Source organism: Pseudonaja textilis, chromosome 6, assembly GCF_049901715.1.
Source record: "Pseudonaja textilis isolate UNSWEBS1 chromosome 6, rPseTex1.2, whole genome shotgun sequence".
Classification (NCBI taxonomy): domain Eukaryota; kingdom Metazoa; phylum Chordata; class Lepidosauria; order Squamata; family Elapidae; genus Pseudonaja; species Pseudonaja textilis.
Window position 1 is genome coordinate 18246674 of NC_141995.1, and position 27046 is coordinate 18273719.

At 40.0% G+C, this 27046-nt stretch overlaps 1 protein-coding gene across 1 annotated transcript in view; it reads right to left on the reverse strand.

The window, feature by feature from the left end:
• MANBA (mannosidase beta) overlaps positions 1–26470 on the reverse strand; it is a 56834-nt gene extending 30364 nt beyond the window's left edge. Inside the window, exons 1-6 of the mRNA XM_026698270.2 lie at positions 26095–26470; positions 18266–18360; positions 17907–18012; positions 15635–15805; positions 8274–8397; positions 538–713 (exon numbers count right to left, since the gene is read on the reverse strand). Of these exons, the coding sequence (XP_026554055.2) occupies positions 538–713; positions 8274–8397; positions 15635–15805; positions 17907–18012; positions 18266–18360; positions 26095–26316 (894 nt within the window). The 5' untranslated portion in view covers positions 26317–26470. The remainder of the gene's footprint in view (positions 1–537; positions 714–8273; positions 8398–15634; positions 15806–17906; positions 18013–18265; positions 18361–26094) is intronic.
• Positions 26471–27046: the final 576 nt, after the last annotated feature.

Genomic DNA, 27046 nt, shown 5'->3' on the forward strand with positions numbered 1-27046 from the left:
ATCTAGGCCAAACTATATTTTCCCAGGCAACCACAGAAGCAAGAGCTTGCAAATTGGGAAAGTCCTAGTACTTTCTCAACTAATGCTTTAAAGTCAACAGAAGGATTAAAATCACACTGGGGTATAATGGGGTATAAAATCATTTCACATTTATCTAGATTGTGCTTGCTTACATGACTTTCCAGTATGTACAAATATGGTCAGAGGTGGGCTGCACTTACGTTAACAATCGGTTCACTGGTTGTGAGCACGCCCACGCCCCTTTGGGACTGAAACGGAGCTTCAAAGATGCAGCTAATCAACTCAGCAGCTCCGGTGAGTACAGCAGAACTCAGCGGGGCAGCGTGGGTGGCGGGAACAAGCCAGAAAATTATACATGGAAAGGATAGCGCAAGGGCGGGTGGGTGGGCCCAGCCAATGATCACAACTAGCGGTTCACCCGAACCGGTGTGACCAGGCAGCAGCCCACCACTGAACATGGTGCACTGATTTTCATGCAGAAGAAAACTCTCCACATGCAACAAATATGGTCCTCACCTTACTGATATTCATGAGGAACGCAATAGTGCCTTCTCCAGGGAGAAGTTGCCCAGGGAACACCTGCTGGATCCTCAGCTCCGGAATGTTCACAGCCACAAATCCAGCAATTGGCTTTTTGCTGACTACATCAAACCTTGACTCTATCTGAAGGTGCCACTGCTGAATATTTCGCTCTGGACAAAAATAAAAACAAGAAAGTTGGTTGCTGGTAGACATGAAATATGATGCTTCTTTTCTATACTCTGTTAAGTCGAAATGGTCTTTCTGATCTGGTATTCTCTAGGACTGATGGACCACCATGCCCAATTTTATCAGGGATGGAGACTGTTGGTGAACAACAAAACAGAGGTGCACTATTTTTTCTTGGTTAAGAAACACTTTGCCTTTCAATGGCCTAGCAATGGACACACTCCCAAATAACAGGTGAGATCAGAACAAAAATATCAGCCACTGCCATTGACTTTTCTTTTCAAGCAACCATTGGAAAATTAGATTCATACACCCAAGATGCTCATCCATTGACCAGTAATAATAGATTGAGACATAAAAGATAAATGCTGCATTAAGACTATTATAGTTATAGCAGCACAGCAGCAGCCTTTTAAAATTATTTACCTAATTTGCAACTGAAGGATTCAGGATGGAAGATGGAGAACAAAATCTCCAACAATTGTTCAAGGGCAAGACTGCCAATTTGGAGTGACACAGCATTACTAATGGAGGAGCAATAAGAACCAAGAAACCAGTAGCCTGCTAGAGAGATTATTTGCAATGAAACATATTCATATGTTCCTTTTGGCCATCTCACCACTAAACAAGTGTGAAAGTGTTGCATGTTACCAAGAGAATTTCTCAGGTATTTTCTTTCTCTTTTAAAAGATATGTCAAACCAGGTAAGTGAGGATAATAAAAAAAAAATTTTTTTCCTCCTGCCTGGCACCAGCTGTACTTCATGTCACCAACCCTTGGGGCACTCCTGCTCTTCTGTTGCATTTGCTGTATTTTGGGAAAAGATCTCAACTTTTGGACAACACAATCAGTTCAGCAGAACAAACAAATGCTGCATTCAGTCCAGATGAGTGAAAACATCTTCTCTGTGAAGTGTGTGAAATGCTGGAGGGGTATGAATTGAATCTGTTGTATCTGAATCTTAAGGAGTTTATGCTTTTTTCTCTTGGTCACTCAAGTGTGCTGGAATCATCAGTATGCTGATAACTGGTGAGAAAGAGTCCCTGCAGCATCTAAAACTATCTCCCAGTTCAATTCAATTCAGTATATTCCCAGAAAAAGTTCAATATTCTGATATACCAGAATAAACTTTTTTTTGCTGAAGCTTTGAGAATTACCTCTTTAGCATAGAGTAGGAAAATCCAATGAATCAGTAAATGCAGGAAGCATTTCTTTTAAAGTACAGTAGCTATATGTTTCTTGTGCACTCTTACCATGCTACAGTATATGGCATAAATGTGTTGTATTTATGTAATGGTATAAATACAGAAGTTATAGTCCCTTGGGCTGCAAAGAGACCAAACCAGTCAATCCTAAAAGAAACCAGCCCTGACTGTTCTTTTGGAAGGGCAGATACTGAAGCTGAAGCAAAAATACTTTGGCCACCAAATGAGAAGACTCTTTGGGAAAAGATGCTGATGTTGGGAAAGACTGAAGGTAAAAGAAGAAGGGAACCGCAGAGGATGAGACAGTTAGATCATTGGTGCAACAGGCATGACTTTGGGAAGATTATGGCAGGCAGTGGGGCTCTGGCGTGCTCTTTTGCATGGATTTGTGAAGAATAGGATATGACTTAATGACTGAACAACAAATCAATACAGAAATCCAAAGTCATCAAAGGCAGCCACAGCATCTCAACTGGTCAAATTACTACTTCTTCAAATGATACATGCTCACTTTCCCATCAACATCAAACATTCTAACCGCCCTTCTATCAGAGAAACTAATTTCCGCCTATGAACACTAATGTATCCGAGGTTTAGAGAATGGAATGGAATATTCAGATTGTTCCTACTGCACCACTGGGTCTGTAGTTCAACCTCCAGGCTATGTGCACACTCAATACTATTTAGAATGAAGACCAATGACTGTTGTATCTTCTGCAAACTTCAGTATTTTAACAAAGGGATCCTTAGAGATGCAGTCATTAGTGTAGAAAGATAGATGGATAATTAAAGACACTGTCCATGGAGTGAATGCATTATATTATTGTGTTACTAGCACCTACTTGGTTCCACTCATCATATTAAAATTTAAAATTCAGTTATTCGTATCCTTCTCTTAACCTTGGAATTTTGGCAATATTATGTATCTTTGGAAATTTGGAAATGACTCTGTTAAAAGAACCCAATTACATGAACAAGGTCAAAAGAGGCTGATTATTCCAGCCATTGTATTGGGCTGAGTGTAATTTTCATGCCACGCTAAATATCTGCATGACTATTTTAGACATTCAAGTGTTTCTTATTCTTTGCTCTTCTCTCCTATGGACAGCTATCCTTGAGCTGTTCTCCAGAAACACCCAAGAGGACTAATGATAATTGAAACTGGCTATTTATTAGTTGGTGATGCTGGGAAACTCATAATTTTGCTGTGACATTCTGACAACTTCAATTGTGTAAATTCTGGCATAGGTGCAAGCTTTTTCCAGAAGCTTTAAAAGATTATTTCTCTCCTGTATCATCGATACATAGGGGCCAAAGGGATTAGGTGTTTCACCAGCAGGCAATACACATGCTGAATTTTCACAGGAATTGCTAGGATAGAAATGCTCCATTTGTACAATAGAATACCCTTCACATGTACACAATGACTCTTGCCTGAAGGATTAAAACACCTCAGGCATTTATGTTTTGCAACCCCTTGAAACGTATTATTAAATTTATGCATTAAACATGTGGCCTAAAGCAATGGCAGAGTTGAAATTCAGTAATATATATTTTGCATGCAGATATTATTTCCAAATAAGGATGGGAAATTCCAAATATGTTCAAAGGGTGCTTTATCACATCGCATAGCAATGGAAAGTAGCTTTTATCAGTTCTGGATCGAACGGGGGTTATGAAATATTTTTAAGATATTTCACATTGTAGAAAATATGTTCATTATATTGCTTTAGTCAACTCGCCATAAGCTAAACTACAAAAAATTGGCCATCAGTGACATGAAGCTACTTGGTGCACAAGGACAGAGTAGGAAGTCTGATCATATTAAAGATAAACTATCCTCACACCTTTGTTTATGCTATAAACAATTGGAAATCAAATCTGGGCAAAAACTCAGATATTCAGAATATTCAGGTCTACATCAGGGGTGTCAAACTCGATTTCATTGAGGGCCGCATCAAGGTTGTGTTAGACCTCGGGGTGGTGGTGGTCAGGGTGGGCGTGGCCAACTTAATGTCACTTGTGTCAGGGACGTCTGTGGCGGCCTGAGTGCTCTGCCAGTGAAAGCGGACTCCCAATGTCCGTTTTCGGCTGTGACAGCCTCCTGCAACCCTCTGCCGGTGAAAATCTCTGGTTTATCTATTTTAAAATAATAGCAATAGCACAGATGTACACTGCTCCAAAAAATAAAGGGAACACTTAAACAACACAATGAAACTCCAAATCAATCACACTTCTGTGAAATCAAACTGTCTACTTGGATAGCAACACTGATTGATAATCAATTTCACATGCTGTTGTGCAAATGGAATAGACAACAAGTGCAAAGCATAAGCAGTTAGCAAGACATCCTCAATAAAGAAGTGTTTCTGCAGGTGGTGACCACAGACCATTTCTCAGTTCCTATGCTTTCTGGGTGATCGTCTAGTCACTTTTGGATGCTGGCGGTACTTTCACTCTAGTGGTAGCATGAGACAGAATCTACAACCTACACAAGTGGCTCAGGTAGTGCAGCTCATCCAGGATGGCACATCAATGCGAGCTGTGGCAAGAAGGTTTGCTGTGTCTGTCAGCGTAGTGTTCAGAGCATGGAGGCGCTACCAGGAGAAAGGCCACTACATCAGGAGATGTGGAGGAGGCCATAGGAGGGCAACAACCCAGTATCAGGACTGCTACCTCCGCCTTTGTGCAAGGAGGGACAGGAGGAGCACTGCCAGAGCCCTGCAAAATGACCTCTAGTGGGCCACAAATGTACATGTGGCTGCTCAAACAGTCAGAAACAGACTCCATGAGGGTGGTATGAGGGCCCGACGTCCACAGGTGGGGTTGTGCTTACAGCCCAACACCGTGCAGGACGTTTGGCATTTGACAGAGAACACCAAGATTGGCAAATTCGCCACTGGCACCCTGTGCTCTTCACAGTTGAAAGCAGGTTTACACTGAGCACATGTGACAGACTTGACAGGGTCTGGAGACGCCATGGAGAATTTTCTGCTGCCTGCAACATCCTCCAGCATGACTGGTTTGGCAGTGGGTCAGTAATGGTGTGGGGTGGCATTTTTTTAGGGGGCTGCACAGCCCTCCATGTGCTCACCAGAGGTAGCCTGACTGCCATTGGGTACTGAGATCAGATCCTCAGACCTCTTGTGAGACCATATGCTGGTGCGGTTGGCCCTGGGTTACTCCTAATGCAAGACAATGCTAGACCTCATGTGGCTGGAGTGTGTCAGCAGTTCCTGCAAGACAAAGGCATTGATGCTATGGACTGGCCCGCCCGTTCCCCAGACCTGAATCCAATTGAGCACATCTGGGACATCATGTCTCGCTCCATCCACCAACGCCACATTGCACCACAGACTGTCCAGGAGTTGGGGGATGCTTTAGTCCAGCTGTGGGAGGAGATCCCGCAGGAGACCATCTGTCACCTCATCAGGAGCATGCCCAGGCATTGTAGGGAGGTCATACAGGCACGTGGAGGCCACACACACTACTGAGCCTCATTTTGACTTGTTTTAAGGATATTACATCAAAGTTGGATCACCCGTAGTGTTTTTTTCCACTTTAATTTTGAGTTTAACTCCAAATCCAGACCTCCATGGGTTGCTAAATTTGATTTCCATTGATAATTTTTGTGTGATTTTGTTGTCAGCACATTCAACTAGGTAATGAACAAAATATTTCATTCATTCAGATCTAGGATGTCTTATTTTTGTGTTTATTTTTTTGAGCAGTGTATATACTGCTTCATAGTGCTTTATAGCCCTCTCTAAGCGGTTTACAGTGTCAGCCTATTGCACCCCACAATGGTGGGCCTTCATTTTACCAGCCTTGGAAGGATGGAAGGCTGAGTCAACCATGAGCCGGTCAGGATCAAACTCCTGGCAGTGAGCTGAATTAGCCTGCAATACTGCATTCTAATCACTGCACCACCACAGCTCAGTAATAGCAAGAATAATTTTTAAAAGTCAGATGGAAAGGTGCTAGGCAGTCTACCAGAAGTACAAACTCTTTCCAGGCTTAATATAGGAACCCTATCTTCACTACTAAAAATGCATTTAGATACTGAGAGTATCTATAAAAATCTTTTTTTTCCCATTTAACTATTCTGGATTTGTAAGAATACTCCTTCCTGATTATGGGTATTATTATCTCATTTTTACAGCTGATTCTTGATTTATTAAAAGCTGATTCATGTGCTGGCCTTGCACTTTGGGTAACCTTTGTATCCAGCTTAACACACTTTCATCATAAGCCTTTATTCAGGAAAGCCTTCAGAGAACATGCACAGCCAAGAAAAGGAACTTTCAGGAGATTGGGCAATGAGCTGACAAGCAAAGAAAGGAAGAAAACATCTGTTCAAAGCACAGGAAGTAATACGACAGGAGGTCCATAGTGGACAAGCTAACAAAGTGTAATAATAGCAGTTGATATGGGGAGAGCAAGAAGGCTGTTAAGTGAAAACAAGGAGAACAGGCAATGTTCAAAGTTTGTGATATAATACAATTTATGAATCTAAACCAATGGAAATGTGAAGAATTATCCAACAGTACTACTGGAAATCTTTCATTAAATCAATTTTATATTCTGAAAAAAGAAGTAAGGACACAACTGAAGAGAGAGATACTAAAACATTAGCTTTCTTCATAAGTAGATAAACAGAAAAGAGATACCAAAACATTAGCTTCCTTCATAAGTAGATAAACAGAGTTGGAAGAGACCTTGTAGGTCATCTAGTCCCATGGTCGGTGGGTCACAGTCCACCTGTTCCTGAGAGAAAATTTTAGTGGTCCACAGAGAAATGTCACCCCAAAAGCAATTAATCCAGTCTGCGTGAGAGCACAAGGCTGAGCTGCCCACATGGCCTATGAGAACACAAGGCTTGCGTCGCTTGCACTGCGAACAACACGAGGTATTGAGGGGAGGGGGAAAAGGGTGGAGTGGGGAAACTTGTTCGATTCACCCCACGCACCTTGCCTGGCCACCGGGCTGCTTCTTTCTGCTTCTGCTTTTGACTGCATGCAAGGAAAGCAGCAAAGCTTTCTCTCCCCCAAACTCCTTCAGAAATGAGTCCTTGGGATCCTGCAAGGCATCCTGCTCCAAGAGGGTGCACCGGTGCAACAAGTCTCACAAAGACTCATTTCTGGCGGAGTTTGGGGGAGAGAAAGAAAGACTTCTGCTACTTTCCTTGCATGAAGCCAAGTCTCTCTCTCTTCCCCTGAGAACGGAGCTGGAGACGGTATCCTGTGATCTCAAATAAAGAATGATCGATCGGTAGGAAAATGGGGTAGGGACTTTTTGGTGATTTTCCCAGGGTCTCTGTTGCTTTCTGCAGAGACCCTGGGAAAATGTCAGCAAGCCGCTGTCAGTCAAAATTCATATTCGTGGTCCGCGGGATTTAAAATTATGAGTTTGGTGGTTCCTGAGTTCCAAAAGGTTGGCGACCCCCAATCTAGTTCAACCCTCCGCCCAAGCAGGAGACCCTACACCATTTCTGACAAACGGCAGTCCAATCTCTTCTTGAAAGCCTCAAGTGATGAAGCTCCCACAACTTCCGAAGGCCAACTGTTCCATTGGTTGCTTGTTCTCACTGTCAGAAAGTTTCTCCTTATTTCCAGGTTAAATCTCTCCTTGGTCAGTTTCCATCCATTATTCCTCATCTGGCCTTCAGGTGTTTTAGAAAATAGCTTGACCCCTTCCTTTCTGTGGCAGCCCCTCAAATATTGGAAGACCGCTATCGTGTCTCCCCTGGTCCTTCTCTTCACTAGAAACACAAAAAGATTCTAGGCTAACTAGAGAAAAAAACACAACGTTCATTTGATGTTCATAACTATTACTACAGAGGCCTATTTTCAGTCAAAGTTTAATTAACAAGCAAAGCCGTTACTTACAACTTACAACAATTGAGTCCAAAATTAAGCAAGACATTTGTTAAGCAACTTTTGCCCTATTTTACAACCGTTCTTGCCATATTTGTTAAGTGACTCACTGCAGCTGTTAAATTAGTCACGTGTTTGTAAAGTGAATCTGGCTTCCCCATTGACTTTGCTTGTCAGAAGGTTGCAAAAGGGGATCATGTAACCCCGGGACACTGCAGTGGTCATAAATATGAGTCAGTTGCCAACCTTCTGAATTTGATCGAGTGACCATGGAGATGCTGCAATGGCCGTAAATGTGGAAAATAGTCATAAGTCACTCTTTTCAGTGCTGTTATAATTTCAAATGGTCACTAAATGAACTGTTGTAAGTCGAGGACTACCTGTATCGAGGACTACCTGTATAAAAGTATCAAAACACCATTGCTTCCCACACTCAGTCAAGAGATAAGAAAGCAAGACTTACCATAGAAAGGAGTCACAGAGAAGTACACAAGGTGATAAAGATTATATGCTTCAATTCTAACATCCTTCCAAATACCCTGGGTAGGGAAAGAGGGGCCCCAGTCCCAGCTAAATGAACACTGCTCCTGAAATAAATGAGACAAAACACAAATTGAACACCTGAAATTGGAAAACACCAGATTCTGCAACATTCAGGGGATCTGCATTTCTTTTTTTGAAAGACATTTCAGGGTTGGTTGCTGGACTGAGATACGGTACAACGACCGCCGCATGTAGCAAAATTGAATGTGGAGGCACTTTCTGGAGTTTTGTGGACTTCGGGGAATTGTGGTGAAGCAAAGGGTTTTATTTAGGAGGAAAAAATTGAATTTGCTGCCAGATTTGAGTAAGTAGGAATCACAAAATAGGACTAAAGGTTGAAAGTGACTAGTGAGTTGCTCATAATTGTACAAAGAAATGAACAAGTTTTGACATACATTGTAAACAAACTGCGTTTATAACCCTTTCTATCACCAAAGGGAATTATTTATTATTATTGTTGTTACATTTATGCAAGAAACATACTAAAAATTTCAGTAGAGTGAACAGAAAGAAATATAAATAAGAAGCCATTTGCCAGTATGGAGGATGACTCTAACACAGCTTCCTTTTATATGTCTCCTCACTTAAAGAAATCCATTCTGAAGGACAATAGAATTTTTCATAGAATCTGTGAATATTAATTTATTATATAAAATAAATATAGTAAGATAAATTAAGAGAAATGGTGCGCTGGCTTGGTGAGCTCCATGTTGAGAGTGATTTTTGAGGTCAGAATGATCCTAAGTAAATCAGCATTTGTTATTTTAAAGAGATTGTCAATGATGGCCAAGTCCCTTGTTTTTAAAATGACTCTCCAGTTTGGAAATGAAGCTTACTTTTGATGTTTGGAACAACTTCGTAATTTCAGGATTTTTTTTCGTTTTAATGGTATTTTCTTTTCTCAGAGTCTGCCATACATTTCCAAGCTACAGAGGATTAAAATCCCAACGTCTGACTATGATCATGGTTACAGACGAAGACAAGAAATCTTTTAGGAAGGATAGTGCACAGCATGGATTTTCTCACCCATAAACGACTGATAAGCTTCCACACTCATAATACCATCTAGTGCCATAGCTTGGCAAAGAAACAAATTTCATTTTCAAGCATCTGGGCAGGCAAGGGAAGAAAACAAGGTTAAGATGTTTCTCAGTTAAGCTCTACTAAGCCAAGCCAAGCCAAACAAAACATAACAAGAGGCTGTGTGAGAATTTGAATCTTCTTGGTTGTGAAGTTAACTTAGTTATCATGGACAAGGTGCTTTCTTGGTTTAACCTGTAAGGATAAATTGGAGTAACATGCATTGTATTCCTTTGCTCCTTGATTTATGGGACAGAGATATAACTATAATATTATTATTTTATACAACTAAAACAATATTTATTTCGAAGGAGAAAATGAAAGCTCAACAGGATTATTATTCTATGTTCTCTATAAATGATTCACTATTGTTTCAATAGCTGTGCTATTGTGTAAATTAATAGGCTAGCCAAGTCCTTCCCCTACAGTATAGAATTACAATGGGTAACCTCCCTCTTCTCGGTACATTTTGACTGACAGTGTTTTATATTTCAGGTTGCTTTTCTCTTTAATTACATTCTTTTTCAGACATTTATTTCAGTTGATATTTCCAATCTTAGAATTGAAAATAAATGAATCATAGTCCATGGGGCCAAAAGAAAGTTCAATTAGATAAAATCTTAATAGAGTGTTCTATTTCAGTTACGGTCTCTGCAATACAGAATGCCTGCCAACCTCTCTCTAGCTTGCTTCCCATTATATAATTTCGAGGTTCTAAAAGCTGCACTCCCAGTCATATCTCTATATATTGTCTACCAACATATCTTGGTCATCTGTATTTAGTTAAAACTACTATCCCAGTTCAAAAATACTAAGAAATATCAATTATGCTTCAAAAATAGTTAATAATTTGCTCTTCTCTCTGAGATTTAGAAATTCCAAAGAGCCACTTTACACATTAACTTTTATCCCATGGAGTGGCACTTCCATTTGAAAAATGCTACCAAATGAAATGATAGTTGCTTGCATGTGGCAGTATCCAGATTCATTTCATCACATGCTAGCTGTCAGGCTTCACGTCAATACACACAAAGCTATCATAAGACTTGCCGCATGAGATTGCTTTGAAAGCATGTTAAGTGCTAGATGCCATTTCAGGATGATGGCAAATGTATACGTTACCATGCAAAACAAAAAGAATAGCTAGAAAAGTAGCATCGGAGACTTTTATCCCTGAATCCATGGTTCCTTAATTTCAGCTTCCACGGAGAAAAGTTCTGTACTAAAAGATTGGCAGTATAGCTTATGACAGGCTCTTGAAGTGTTTTCTTTTATGACTGTCAAAATTTCACAAAATTTCAGCTAATTTGGGGTAAAGATCATTCTATACGGCCTGAGTTTTAAGAAGCTTGCAGATTTCTATTGGAGAAAAAACTTTTAAAATTGTTATTTTCTGCAACTTCACCGTGCTTCTGGAATAATATTTGGAAGCCCTTATTGTCTGTCCCCCTATGAACAAGCAAACAAACAAAAATGTTGGGCAGCCAAAACAAGCAGAAAAGACTTAGTTCCACTTAGTTCACGTTTTTGAAGAAAAACACCCCCAGGAGTTTAGCTTCTAAAACTAAGCAATTTAGGTTTAACATAATTCAGTAATCCAAGAATAAGAAATCCAGAATCAGATTATCCATGCAGCACCGAAATTTAACAGCCACGCTGCTTTCCATTAACTTTACATGAGATCATTGAACTGATGTGTAAACTAATGCAAAACAAACCCACATTCCACTCAGATGTGAGGTTCTGATCACACAAAAACATTAGGGCAAAAAAGTTATTGACCACTCCCTGGACAGATACCTAAAACATGGCCTCATAATTCCCCCCTCCGGGCATACAAATGACCTTACTAAAGTTTTACACTGTGAACTACCATCTAAATTTATAACCCTAATAATCAGTAGCTGAACCATACTAATTTTGGCAACGCACACTGCCCTTGCCTCATTTGTTCTCTACATCCCAGGAACTGGCTTGCCTACAAATAGATCAAATTACAACGAATGTGAAACAGGCATTGTGCCTATTTCTAGTTTATAACCCTGGGAGTAACCATTTCTTAGAAAAGACGTTCTCCATCCCCATACCAATTACCTTTCAGGTTGACTGCTGCTATGATGCAAATGTTGGGTTTTAAATCTATACAAGCAGCTGGTAAGAATACAGCAAAGGAAATAGTTTCAGACTGAAATCACCCACTTCTAAATCCTATATCTGCATGTAACAACTACTCTAAATGTTCCCCATGAAAAACGTAGGTAACAGAATCACCACAGGCGGATATCAGAAATAAAAGCCATGATTGCAGTTCTTATGTGCTGCAAAATCATTTTAAAATTCTAATTTTTATTTAAAAAATAAAATTTGATCATCAGAGGAATGATATATAGACAATTAGTGTAAACTCACTTTTATTATTTAATTATATTTTGTATTTCTTTACTGCCCATCTCCTCATTTTCCTGGAATTTTTACTTCCATATCCCTGCTTTATCAACTTAAAGGTTATTTATTTTTAATAAAGGATTAATTTCCTCACTTTCTTACATATACTACTCAAGGTCAATGTATAATAGTAGGTCAGAGAAAACAAACAATCCACAGGACAGGTCTGGTTTGCAGAGTGCCTGCTCATTGATGATTAACAACTACCTCTAAATGCTGTCATCCAAGCTACTGACACTTATCACTGAACTGGCTTGCCAAGTGTAGAATGCAACCATGCCATTTTTCTTCAGTGTTACCAGTATGCCACGAGCTGCTTCAACAAGGTTTTTTTTTTCAGCCTCTTTGAACTCAGTTCACCCTTCTGGACCATGCCATTCTGCGTATCGAAACACTGATTCATACCCGAAAGAAGCTGTAGTACGATTTATATACTGCAGGGACGTCAATCTTTTCAACTGGCGAAAGTATTGCCCAGTTTTGTGCAACAGCAAGGGGTATCCAAATATAAACATTAGATGCATGTGTATTTAAAAGTATGTGTTGCTTTTATTAAATTAAAATTCTCAAAAAGTGTCTCCCATAACACCACAACTTTTCACAAAGGATCCCCTCATCTTCTCTACTAAAAATACATGACAATTTAAGTTATTTTTCCCTCCCTTCCCAGTACTGTTTTCTAACCAACCTAGGAGAAGGCAGAGATTCTCAGAAAGAAATATGACTTTTTAATTGATTGTGGTTAATCATAGCTTATTTCATCTATCCAATTCAATCACAGAGACCACATTGAAATTGAAGCTAAGTTAATACATTGTGGTTTTCCATCCATGTATGATGAAGTTATTTTTTAGCAAGGGACAAAGAAGATACCAAGCTAATAAATTGATATATTTCCCTCCTCATATTTTGCCCACAAGACTGTGAGTGGGTTTGGGCTGAGAGTGAATCCCTCTTGACCTAAGGTCATTCAGCTGGCTTTTGTGCCTAAGGCTGGATTGGAATTCAGTTTCTTGGTTTCTAGCCTGGTGCCTTAACCACTAGATCAGACAGCCCTTATATTAATTGCAATAATTAAAGCACACCACATTCACAATGGTGGGTGTGCTTCTCTACTCTAGGACTGCAATCCTAAACACTGTATATATATTAGGGAGTAGGTTACCTTGAACACAGAGGGACTTCTATCCAGATAAACATGCAGAGGATTGTTCTGTCTGATATTTACAGAAACAAGATTGACTGGTCTTTTTTAACACATGTCTAGGCATTATGATGACTGAACTGAATAATATCTGTTGGGAATTATCCTCTAATAATCCTCAAACAGATCCCACCACCCTTTTAAAATAGCTTAATAAGATCTGACGTCTTATTAGGTAACACTTCCCAGAAATTGTCAGCGCAGGTTGCATAATATAAGTAGTTTAATACACAGGAAACAGCAAATGCATACAAAATTGTGCAGCCAAGATTTTTGCAAGTCTGCCAGTGTCTTTTGGGACTTCACAGAGTCAGTTTGCTTCTTTTCTCATTGTTGAAATTCTCTGATGGGACTCGGTCATGAAGCACCATTCATGAAAGGAATAGGAGTTGGCCAATTTTTAAAAATCCATTCTATTTCAATTGCCCCAACTAGAAACAGGCTGGCTTTTGCTGGCATGGATTATATGAACTCTCTTGTTCTCTATTATTATTTTGTTATCACTGATGCTAAATAATCTTTTCATTGTATTGAAAAGTCTCTATTTCTATTTCTAACTGCTTTATGTCTCAATAAAGTGTGTTATATACAATACTTAAGTAAGCTTTAAATAAAGAAAAAACATTTTAATATTAACTATGTAGAGTATTAGAAAAGGAAAATAAAAATATATCATCTATATCATGAATTCTGCAAATATATTATTTCCTGTCATAATCTAATGTATGCAATTTTCTCTTTTACTTTCAAGTAAGACTAGCAGACTATAAAATGTGCTTATTTTATTACTCACTTCTAAAAAGCAATCACAGCCATATTTAAAGTTCATTGCTGGGTACCCCATAACTACAACAGTTAAAATACAGGTAGTCCTTGTTTAATAACCACAACTGGGACAGGTCACTCTCAGCAATTATTAAGCAACTAGTTAAGCAAATGATGATGATAGTTAAGTAAATCATCCTCAGTTATTATGCAAGACATCTGTGGCTGACACTTGCAATTTCACTACTGACTTCTCTACTGACTCTTTTGTCAGAAGCTGGTTATGAAACACTCAATGATTATGTGACCACCAGGATGCTGTGACAATCATTAGTCCAAGGACCAGTCATAAAGCTACTGTTTTCAGTACCAACGTAACTTAGAATGCTTATTAAACAAAGCAGTCATTAAGCAAGGTCTACCTACCGTGTTTCTCATATAATAAGACCGGGTTTTATTTTTTTTTGAGCCCTGAAAAAATGGCTAGGCTGTCTTTTCAGGGGTGACTTAATTCCCCCCCTTGCATCTTCGGGCAGGTGGGCAGCGACAGCTTGGATGTTGACCTCGGCGTTGGTGGGGCACTTCGTATCGGGGTCAATGCAGGCAGCACCATATCCGGGTGTGCAACAAAAGTACTTCCTAACGGCAAGCCCCCACCACCACCATTCCCCACCATTTTGCATGTTTTAATATAGGCCTTAATTTGGGGAGAGGGGCTTAATTTCATTTCATGCCTATAAAACATGCTGGGGCTTCCTATTGGGGGAGGCCGTATTGTTGGAGAAACAGGGTATAACAAAGAAGTCAAGGTACATCTCATTGTTTAACCTTGGGTGGATCTATAAAAGTATCACTTGATTATGAATTATTAATAGATCAACAGTTGGAATTAAGATTGCTGTGAGAAATATCAACAATCTCAGAAATGCAGAAGATGCTACTCTCATGGCAGAAAGTGAAGAAGAGCTAAAAAGCCTCTTGATGTGGCTGAAGGAGAGTGCAAAAGTTGGGTTGAAATTTAACATTAAGAACACTCTCAGTTCCAAATAGATGGGGAAATAGATGGGGAAGAAATGGAGGTAGTGACAAATTTTATTTTTATGGGCTCCAAGATCACCGCAGATGGGGACTGCAGCCAAGAAATTAAAAGACGCTTGCTCCTGGGGAGGAAATCTATGGTAAATCTAGACAGTATACTTAAAAGCAGAGACATCTCTCTGCCAACAAAAGCGTGTATAGTCAAGGCTATAGTTTTCCCAGTTGCAATGTATGACTGTGAAAATTGGACCATAAGAAAGATTGAGCGCCAAAGAATGGAGGCCTTTGAACTATGGTGCTAGAGAAGACTCCTGCAAGTCCCTTGGACTGCAAGGCAATCAAACCGGTCAGTCCTAGAGATCAACCCTGACTGCTCTTTAGAAGGCCAGATCCTGAAGATGAAACTTAAATACTTTGGCCACCTAATGAGAAGGAAGGACTCACTGGAGAAAAGCCTAATGCTGGGAAAGATTGAGGGCAATAGAAGGAGGGGACGAGAGAGAATGAGGTGGCAGGATGGAGTCACTGAAGCAGTTGGCATGAGTTTAAATGGACTCCAGGAGATGGTAGAGGACAGGAAGGCCTAGAGGAACTTTGTCCATGGGGTCGTGATGGGTCGGACACAACTTTGCAACTAACAATGATAATAGATATATTTAAGTAATGGAGTTCAGTTAGCAAAGGACAATTGTAGGATTCATTTCTTCAGATCATTGTCATTATAACCTACATGCACACAGCAGTATTACCTTTCTGATGAAATTCACGTGACATTCTCCTTTTTGCACAGGTGGCGGACATTCTGGAGGCACTTTGTAGGCTTGGTGAATTTTACTTTGTTGTGCAGCATACAAAATAGCAGACAAAAAATGAACTTCGATTGTGTTGATTTCCTTGATCACATCAGTAACATCAAATTTCTATTTTGGGGATAGACCAACAAAGAGAGAGAGGGTGATTATAGACAAAATGCATGAATTACTCCTGTGCACAGATTCATTTGTGTGTTGTTTCAAGTTATGTGTACTTGGATTCTTCTTTTTTAGATGTATACCACATATGTGGGCACTGTTAAGAAATATGGATGATTTGATGTATGATTATCTTCAAATTTCTCCAAAAAACTGGAACTCCAGGGAAATAGTTTTCTGCTCCAATCATAGCAAACCTTCTGGGCAAGAGCAACAACAGCTTCATTAGCTGCTGATCGGCCCTGTATTTGACGGTGATGTAACTGGAGGAGGTGCTTTTCAAGCAATGCTGAGCTTTCTGCAGAGGTAGTTTAAGGAAGGTAATGAGAGTCTTGCGCTCCCATTTCTACCCTCTTATTATACAGTATTTTTTGAATAGAAGAGATACAGTACCTAAGAGCTGTTCCTAGTGCCACATTACCCCGTCTTAGTGATGACCCAGATAGTTACTGATTGCCTTACTCATTTCATGATGTTGCTGTTGAACATCAAATTAATCTGCAATAAAACATCTGGACAATCATCAATCTGGAGGAAAAGGTGCTTATAGTGAATCCTACATTGTGGACAGGGTTGGATGTGATTACCTCAGGTCCTTTCCAATTGATGATTTATGATTTATTATGTCAATGTGATTAAAGAAGGTAACCTAATTTGTATCATAGAGACTTGGATGAGAAATCTAAGTGGCCCAAATTTAATCAATTAAATATGCCCAAATACAGGTTGAGTGTATTTGTGGAGTTGCATTCATACACAGAAATTCCATTCTCATCACCAGGAAATTACTCATTTTGCAATTTGAGTCCCCAGAATGCAATCTGTATATAAGGGCCGATGTTTCATTTTGAGTTGAAGGGATAGAACAGAGTGTACATGGTTTTTTTCCCATGGATATATCTATTCTAAATACAATTTGTGTTGTCTATCACTCCCATCTGCAGGAGCGGGGAACAAGTTACAATGGTCCATCCCCAAAGATTTATGAGATTAAAGCAGTGGCCCCCTTTGGGGCACCAGGAACTGGGTCTTTGCACAAAAGTTTTTCTGCCGATCGGGGGTTGGGGGGGGTGTTGCATGTTGCCTGCATCCTATGAATGGGGCAAAATACATCAAATGTATATATTCTTTTCTCAATCACAGAAACCTCTTTAGGACAACTGTAACATATTACACACTGCATTGGGAGTTACTATCTTGAGTTAAACCAGGAATGTCAAACTCGATTTCATTGAGGACTGCATCGGAGTTGTGTTTGATTTTGGGGGCCCTGTGTGGGGATGGCCAGGATGGGCATGGCCAGTTTGACATCACTCGTGTCAGGGGCACCTGTGGTGACCTGAGCGCTCTGCCAGTGAAAACATGCTCCATTTTCATCTGGGACAGTCTCTTGTAACCCCCTGCCAGAGAAATCAGAGCTTGGGAGGGCTACGTGCGGCCCTTGCAAACTCCGTTTTCGGCTGAGATGGCCTCCTGCAACCCTCTACCTCAACGCTCCCAAGCTCCGTTTTCACTAGAGAAGCATGTGGGCTGGTCCTTCGCTGTTTCCAGGGTGGCCCCATGGGCCAGATCTAAGCACCCCATGGACCAGATCCAGCCTGTGGGCCTTGAGTTTGACACCCAAGTTAAACTATTGAACTTGAGTTCAATAATTTTATTTATTTATTTTATTTTGTCAAGCGATTATAAGATAACAGGTATAAGTATAAATATAGTTATGAATACATGAAATGGATACGAATAAGAAAAAAAGAAACAACAGGACAGGGACGGTAAGCACATTGGTGCGCTTATGTATGCCCCCTACAGACCTCTTAGGAAGGGGGTGAGGTCAATAGTAGACAATCTAAGGTTAAAGATTTTGGAGTTTGGGGAAGAAACCACAGAGTCAGGTAGAGTATTCCAGACAATGACCACTCTTTTGTTGAAATCTTATTTCCTGCAAGTTGAAAACATTTGAAATGTCCAGAATTTAAGATATTTTTTATGTTTGTTCTCTTCTGTGACTTTAACGAAGCACAATGCAAAAAAAAAAAAAAAAGATACTCACATACGTCTGGAACATATTATCTGTCTTTCCAACAGTTATGTTATTGACCACAATCTGTGCTACCGTATCTACCCCGTCAAAAACCAAAATCACTTTTTGCCATGTGCTGCAGAAAAGATAATAAAAACAGAATTGTGAATCCTTTTATTTGTTATATTAACATTCCTTCTTTACAATTGTAACCCCACTCCCAAATTCTATCATTACAACAAATCTGCGAAATAGGTTAGGTGACTCATAGACCAGTACCTGGATCAGCAATTCTCCTGTTCAAAGGTGTGTTCAGGGGGGTTTATTCCTGGATAAATGCAATGTGCAGTTTAAACCTTAGTAATCTTAAATTCAGTTTTATCACACACCTGATATTAAAAGGAGCTTTGAATGTTCTGCTATATGTCCAGTTATCCAAGGAGATCCATCTGTAGGCCAGATCATTAAATCTATAGTAAGGATCCTACAAACCAGCCACATGAAACAAAGAAACAAACAAAAGCTTAAAATTGAGTAGTGAAATACATTATATAGAAATGTTTTAAAGGATACTGGCACAGGAAATTGCAAACAGCTATTAACTAAGGTAAAAGCATTAATGCCTGTTTTGCTTTTGCTCATCCCTGCTACCTGTTGCTCAATAAAAGAGAGGATTCTACATTCACATCCAGTTAATTCATTAGATTAGGACATTTCACAAAATTAGAATTTATTTATTACTCTCCAAAGTCATGAACAATACTGTAAAAATAAAGTAAAAATAAATGAACACTGTTTTTAATTTGACTTTTCCAAGAAAATCTATCCATGGGTTATATTAGACACAGTCACTACAAATCAATGACAAACAATAATTTATGGTTACAAGCAGTCCTTAAGTTACAGTGGCATTTGGGACTGAAATTGACATTGCTAAGCCATGCAGTAATTTATTGCATTAAAACTCCCCAGGCAGAACCAAAGGTTGGTAATTAAGATAATTTTAATCTGAAGAACATAGATTTGCTGAAATATGCCAACTTCAAACATTTTAAGTTGATAATCTCAACCAATCATAATTAAAATTAAGGCTGGATGTAAGAAGAATTGTGGTTACAATTATGGTTACAAAAATAGAAGCAAAACCTACTACTGTAATCTCTTTTATGAGACTGTACTGAGAGAAATGGAGTGTACAAGGCAGAGGTTGGCTAGAATTTATGCCCATCACACATGCACTCACCCAGTTTATAGTTACTGTATTAGTTCCTATTAGGCAGAGGCAGGCATCTTTTTTGCATTTGTGGACTTCAAGGAGCCCGTTGTTCTCACAAAATGGTTGCCATGAAGAGGGAGAGGCTTGAACATTCACAAAATGCTTGTTGTGCTTGATTTGGGTCATCAACAAGTAGATAACTTCCAATTAATACACAAGGCTGCATTTTCACCTTGTCCGAAGGTCTATGCAAGACCCAGAATCTACTGGAGTATTACTCTGGCACACAGAATACTATCTTCCTAGAAAGCTAATTTGGGTGGATAAGGGAATGTGTATCAATGCATACAGTGCATATTCTTGGTGTCTTAGAGGTCAACACCTAAAAGAACAACATTTCTCATATATACAGTAGTAATCCCTTCCTTGAAATCACCTGAATTGCACAGGATAGAGACAAGAATTGGAATGAGGCTTCCTTCGATGTACATGTTCTTTAATTTATCTCAATTTAATATTCAAACCCAATCCTGAATCACCTCATAGATTTATAAGTCACAGGAGTGTTACAGACAAAGCATTTCCTCCAGGAAATGCTTGTTCTGAATTACAGCGACATGCTGTAGTTATCAGATGTGGTCAATGTTGTTTTGAATCACCAAACTGGCAATTTTCAAGGCTAAATACAAGAGACAAACTTTCCATATACCCAAATCAACCAGCAAAATATTGACAAACGTGATGAAAACAGAGAGCAAGCAGACTGCATTCAACACCGATAATAACGATATAACAAATAAGTCTTCAAGCACGTGTTCTAATGTAGACATAACAATTTAGGCAATCAAGCTGTAAACATTAGCACCAGGTAGTAGAGATATCACACATGCTTAATAGACATAGTATGTTACTCTGACAAATAAGGAGAAAAATTGGGCAGAAGCGGCAGTTCTATGTCCTAATTATAAAGATAGAAGATTTGGAAGGCCAATAATTTGTAATAGGTCCCACTTATTAAATTTGTATAAAGATCCACATCTGAAAACTAATTTAATGCACACATGTGTAGAAAGTTAGCACCTACCCCTCTCCTAGAAGAGTGAAATATTTTAGGAAACATTAAAAAGGCAGAATATTATATTTCCCCTAAAAGAGAAATGGAAATCTTAAGGGAGACAGAAACTCAGAGCCCCAGCTCCCTGCCCGACAGCAGATATGTGGTGCCCATTAAGATGGACTGGGCCAGCCTATCTACAACACAAAAGACCTTCAGCTCCAGGGTGATGGAATTAAGACATGACCCTCCAGCTCCAGGACATAATAGGATTAACCCATCTAGCAGCAGGGCTCACTGCATTGCAAAACCTCGTAAGGACATTACATCAACCCAGGCTTCAACCAAATTTATCTCAGACAAACTCCTAGGATAGGAATCTGACAGCAACCAATAAAATACATGCTCTTTCCACAGGAACAGGAAGCTCAAGTTCAGAGAAGTTATAAATAACCCTCACTCTCCACCCCATGTGGTCAGCTATCCAGACTTCAAACCCATGTAGCTCTGTTCATCAATAAACTATATTTCCAATCAACCTGCATGTTTCCAGTATCTTTCTCCCACTTGGAACTAAACCAGATGGATATTTCTTCCAACACATGGGATCTCATGTAACCCACATCAGCAATTGCTTTAAAAAAATGTGTCTTCTACACATGCTGTATGATCCACCAAATCACATTTAAGAAGAGCCAGCACTTGATACTGAACACTGCATGAATGCTCTGAATGACTTTTTCCCTTTCAAACTTTGAAACTGCCCAGTGTTATTTAAAGAATGTTCATATGACTTCTCGGTAGAATCAGCTACTATACATTCAGAGTATCAATTTCTGCAACTTCATGAGGAAGGAAGCAGCTGTAACTTGTACTGGCAGGTCTCAGCACAACCAGAAGAGTTATCAACCTGACATTAGTTGATTAATCAGAAAGATAAGCCACCTACTGTGAAGAAATGGGTAATTTATAGAAGTAATTTCCAATGTTTTTATAAGCAGATAATTTGCCTTGCTAATGCACTACAATGTCAATTCAGACAACAAATAGAAATGAGTGTATCTATGCTATGTAGTTTGTAGCCATAGGCATAGATCATTAAACATAGACCACCTACCATGCAGGGAAATTAACTGTTCTATTTAATATTCAGCTTTGGTGAAGTCTCAAAAATACAGAATTGCTCATGATGACAACAAAACAAGGCCAATAAAATGATCAATTACCTATGGCAGAAAAGGGAATTATATTTGAGCCCTACGGTATTTTGCTGAGAAAAAAAATTGCAAACAGGAAAGAATATGGTTGAAGTGCATAAAATTGACACTGTGGGGAAAAAGTGAATATGGAGGGGGGTTTTAATCTCATTTTCCCTTAACTTTAGAACGCAGGGACATTCAACATAGTTGAACAGTAGGAGATTCTGTACAGACAAAACCAATCCCTTATATGGCCACCTGTATGAGGTCACCAAGCAACATTATGTGCATGAAATTGGGATGATGGTATCCATTTAGTCAAGTCTGACTCTTCACAATTCTATGGGCCAAACCTTTCCACATCTCCCGACCTTGAACTATTTCTTTGAGTTGTTCTATGCTCTGGCTGATGTCAACTTTGATAGTGTCCAGCCACCGTGTTCTTTGATGGCCTGGTTTCCTTTTACGACTAACTCTTCCAAACATAATGCCATGAATTTTCCCACATGACATGGCCAAAGTAAGTGAGATGCAATTTCGCCTTCCAGTGACGTGTCTGGTGTTACGCACTCCAGTACCAGCTTGTTAGTCACCTTTGATGTCCAAGGAATACGCAGGAGCCTTCTCCAGCATCACAGCTCAAATGAGTCCATTTTCTTCCTGTCTTGTTTTTTTTAACGTCCACATTTCACAACCAACGGAGCAAACTAACCTACATTTGACTGCAAGTTCAATGTATGAAAATATAAAATGGAAATTATTAGACTTTCTAGGAAGCAAATCTCAGTCCTCCAATATCACACAGCTTAACTTGATTGAAGTTTCTCACACAACATGAAGTAGCTACATAAAAATGGTTATTGAAAGGTAGAACGAAGCCACTCTAAGCTGAATGATTGTTCAGTTCCTTGCTTAAACCTGTTATGTTTTCTTCCTGACTTTTTGTGCATTGCTTTGGCCTTCATGGCTTTCAAGCCAAGGACTTGCTGAAAATAACAGGTCTCCTTACCTTCTAAACCTGTGATGGCGAACCTATGGCACGCATACCATAAGTGGCATGCAGAGCCATTTGTGCCGGCATGCAAGCTGCAGGCAAACTTACCTCACTGTGCATACGCGTGCCTCACAGGTGATTTTCAGCTGGTTTGAGGTCTTTTTCGGCCTCCCAGAGTTTGAAAAAAGCCTCTGCAGGTGGAATAGGCCCGTTCTGTCACTTCCTGTACTGGAAGTGACGAAACAGGCCTATTCGGTCTGCAGAGGCTTTTTTCAAGCCACTGGGAGGCTGAAAAAGGCCTCAAATCAGCTGTGAGGCACAGTGCAGGTAAGGGGGGGGCGGGGGAAGATTTTACATGCATGCGCAGGGGTTGTGGGGGCGCACATTGCCTTCTGGGTGCTGGCATGCAAGCGTGCACATAATTTTTGGCACAGGAGCCCAAAAGGGTTAGCCACCGCTGTTCTAAACCAATATTTATGGCTTATCTTACATAAAATAATTTCCAAGATAGAAACATTTTTAAAAATATATACATAAATATATAGCATATATGCATTTTCCAAATTCCTTGGGCCATTAAGCATATGCTTGGTTTCAGGAAAAATTGTAAACAGGAAAGGAAGTGTTGGATTAGATTTTACAAACATTATGAGGCTAAAAAGAAGGAGAGCAATCAAATGTGTTAAAGGACAAAGATGTTAGTTCTGTTTATCAACAATGCACAATATACCCTTTTAGGTTTCACCTGAAAAGAAAAAGAAGGAAGTGTTCTGAAATAATGTGTGTTTTTTTTTTAAGAACTTACATAGAAAAAGAGTTTAAAAGAAAAAATCCATTATTGGATAAGCAGAAAAACTTATTTTTTAATTTAATTATCTAATTAATCAATCTTTACTATAATTATATCCAAGTTGCAGTTTTACATGAGATTGATTTGCAACTGATTATAACCTGCTCCCTTCTCACTTGCTCATAGTAGGACAGTCTCTTTAAAGCAGGGATGTCAAACTCAAGGCCCAGGGGGGCGGATCCAGCCCGTGGGATGCTTAGATCTAGCCTGCGGGGTTGCCCTAGAAACAGCAAAGGACTGGCCCACAGTGCCTCTCCCAGCAAAAATGGAGCTCGGGCTACGTGCAGCTCTCTTGAGCTCTGTTTTCGCTGGCAGAGGTTTGCAGGAGGCCATCACAGCCAAAACGGAATTTGAGAGTACGTCTTCACTCAGAGTGCTCAGGCCAACACAGGTGCCCCCAACACAAATAATGTTGAGCTGGCCACGCCCACCATGGCCACGCCCACCCCAGCCCCCAAGGTCAAACACAATCCTGATGCAGCCCTCAATAAAATCAAGCTTGACACCCCTGCTCTAAAGCTTGTCCAATTTGCTAAGCCCTGACAAACACTATTGGTCCCTGTAGCCCTGAATTATTAGAACATATAATACAGATGACTCTTAAGCAACTGCTTTTCTTGATGGACTAATTCATGGAAATCTAGCAAATTATGTAAATCTAATATAGGTAGTCCTTGACTTAGAACAGTTCATTTAGTGACCATTCAAAGTTACAGTGGCACTGAAAAAATGTAACTTATGACCATTTTTCAGAGTTATGACCTCTGCAGCATTCCCATGTTCATGTGATGAAAATTCAGATGCTTTGCAACAGGCTCATACTTATGACTATCTCTGTGTCCATGTGTCCATATCGTCATGAAAAGTCAATGGGGAAGCCAGATTCACTTAACAAACATATCAACTGCACTGATTCTCTTAACAATTGTGTCAAGAAAAGTCATAAAATGGGGCAAAACTTACTTAACAAATATCTCACTTAACAGAAACTTTGGGCTCAATTGTGGTCATAAAACGAGGACTACTTGTACTTCTGCATTAGTTCCTGTTTTGCCTTTAACTGCAGTTATGTAATTTTTTTTCTATGCTGGATATAGGAAGAAATAAGTCACTTAAAGCTCAACTATATATTTTAGACCAGGGGTGTCAAACTGGCAGCCTGCGGGCCAGGTGTGTCACGCCACCCCAGCTCCGCGAAGAGAAAAACAATGTGATATGTCACATGATGGTAACATGACACAGCGAGTTTGACACCTGTATCTTAGACCATCAAATGAAATTTGAGTGATAAAACAACTTCTATGACCTGTGTAATTCAGTCACACAGGCAGTGGTAGAATTTATTCAGATAAATAAGCATGTGGATGAATATATGCACACTCATGCATAGACTTAATTTAACACATTTAGACAGTCACTGTGAGGTTTTACTTGGCAAAAAAAATCTGGTAGCTTGTTTAGAACCTGGTTTCAGTGCAAATACAGAGAATTCAGCACTCACAGTTTTGTTTCAGGTATCAAAAGAAAATGCAGACATGCTCCCTGCCGCATATTCACATGGAAACTGCTGAGCGCACTTAATAGAAGTTTCCAGCTCTCAATGAAATTGCTGCCTAACCCTTTCTCAGAAACAGACTTCAAATCCTGAACTATTCCATTACAAGGTAAGCCTTGAAATGTGAGTCATTCATTCCACTATCCTTGAACGGCATCAACAGCCTTCATGAAATACTTTTAATAATTTGTACAATAGGATACCAACTGCCACAATCATCAAGCAGAAATTGTCAGATGAATTTGTGGGAAATCATTACTTTTGAAAGATCTGTTTACTTCCTATTAACATGTGTTTGATTCCTATTCCCTACCATTATGCTCCAACGAGGCAATACCTATTTAGAATGCAATTCTATACTTGTCTCCTGTAAAGTAAGTTCAAAATCAGGACTGCAGGCTTCACAACAAAAGGATACAATGAAGCTTGACTTGATTAGGAGATTTCTGGTGTGAGCTAAAGTATTACAGGTATTGGTCATTAAAACAAATAAAAACTATGCACCAAGGAAAAGATTGGTTATCGTTGACTTAATGTTATGTGTGAATATAATATATATATATATATAATATAATAATATATAATATAATAATATATAATATAATAATATATAATATAATAATATATCATATATCATATCCTATCATAAATATATATATGCATCAATATTAACCAGTGGAAAGATACAGCCCCATTTAGGCCTAAGATAGATATAACTGACAGAAAGAAGTAATGTCCCTTACACACAAAAACCAATTAATTCTGCATGGGAAGCAATGGATAACATATTCAAATACATTTCAGAAATGAACCTACTGGCTGGTGGTGGAAGGAAGCTTCCAGCAAATTCCATCAAACCTAAAACACACAACGCCTGCAGAGATGAGCACATCAGTGGAGCAACTTAATCACCAATGAAACAAGGAAAAACACGAAGCTCCAGAATACATGTTCTTTATCCGTCTAAGGCACCAGAACATTGGGTTGGGCTCATAGAAAGCCTCACTCAGCCCTGAAAAAAGCGTCCATCCTTCTTGTTTTTTGTTGCATAAGTTGAAATAGTTTTCATTTGGCAACTTCTGAATCACATGGCTGGGAGGGACTTCGGAGATCTTCTAGTGATCTATAAGTCTTGCTCGAGGCAAGAGCCTTACTATACCATCCCTGATAAATCCAAGAGCACCCCGTCAGCGACAATTCAGCCCGAAGTTGCCACTCTAAATAGTAGTCACAACTGTCGCAGGATACAGTGAACCACAGTTCACACACACACACACAAAATCTGGGCTCGCGAGGCACGTCCTGCCAACCACCTGCTTTCCAACGCGCGCCAAGCCGTCACAATAATACCTGGATGAGACCCTCCCGGAACAAGGCGGTGTGCACGCAGCCCGGGACCTCGCCTTTCAGAGCCAGCGAGCCGTTCGCGTTGTTCAGGCGCCAGCGGCCCCGCAGGCTGTGCACGGCTGCTCCTCCCGCGAGGCTCGGCGAACTGGAACCGAGCGGGAAGCCGCTCCCGAACAGGGCGAGCAGCAGAACCGCCAGCGCAAGCAGGCGGTGCCCGCTCTCCATCCTCGACTCTGCAGACAGCCAGAGGCTGCTGGCAGAAGAGGCGGGGGGGGGGAGACCGATGGGGGCGCAGCGGGAAGGAGAACCTCCCAGTCCCGGGAGCAACGTTAACCGAGCTTTCCCCGGAAAAGCGAAAACTCCCGTGCGCCTTTGGCCTCCGCGCAGGGGAAGAAATACGCCTGCGCGCCTCGGGGCCGCTGCAAAGGAAGGCCGGCGCTTTCTGCCAAAGGCGTTCGGAAGTTGGGGAGAGAAGGCGAACCGCGGTGTGAGCCTGGCTAGTCTAGCGAAGACAAGGACCAGGGGAGACATGATAGCAGTGTCCCATTATTATTATCATTATTATCATTAGTAGTAGTAGTAGTAGTAATTACTACTGCTTCTGCTACTACTACTACTAAATATATTTTATATTATTTTAAATATGTATTATAATATAATTATGTAGATTTAATTGTGTTAAGTGTTAGATCATTTTGGAATTTGTCTTTAATTGTCATAGAAGGGAAGCCATTTATATGTTTTTTTCTTTAAAAATATACTCTGAAGGAAAATAATAAAGTGGGGATCTAAAACTCTATACAGGCATACAGGTAGAGGCTAAAACATATGAAGAATGGTTGCAGGAACTGTGGTTGGCTAGTCTAGTGAAGAGAAGGACCAGAGCAGACATGATAGCAGTGTCCCAATATTTGAGGGGCTGTGACACAGAGGGAAGGGGTCAAGCTATTTACCA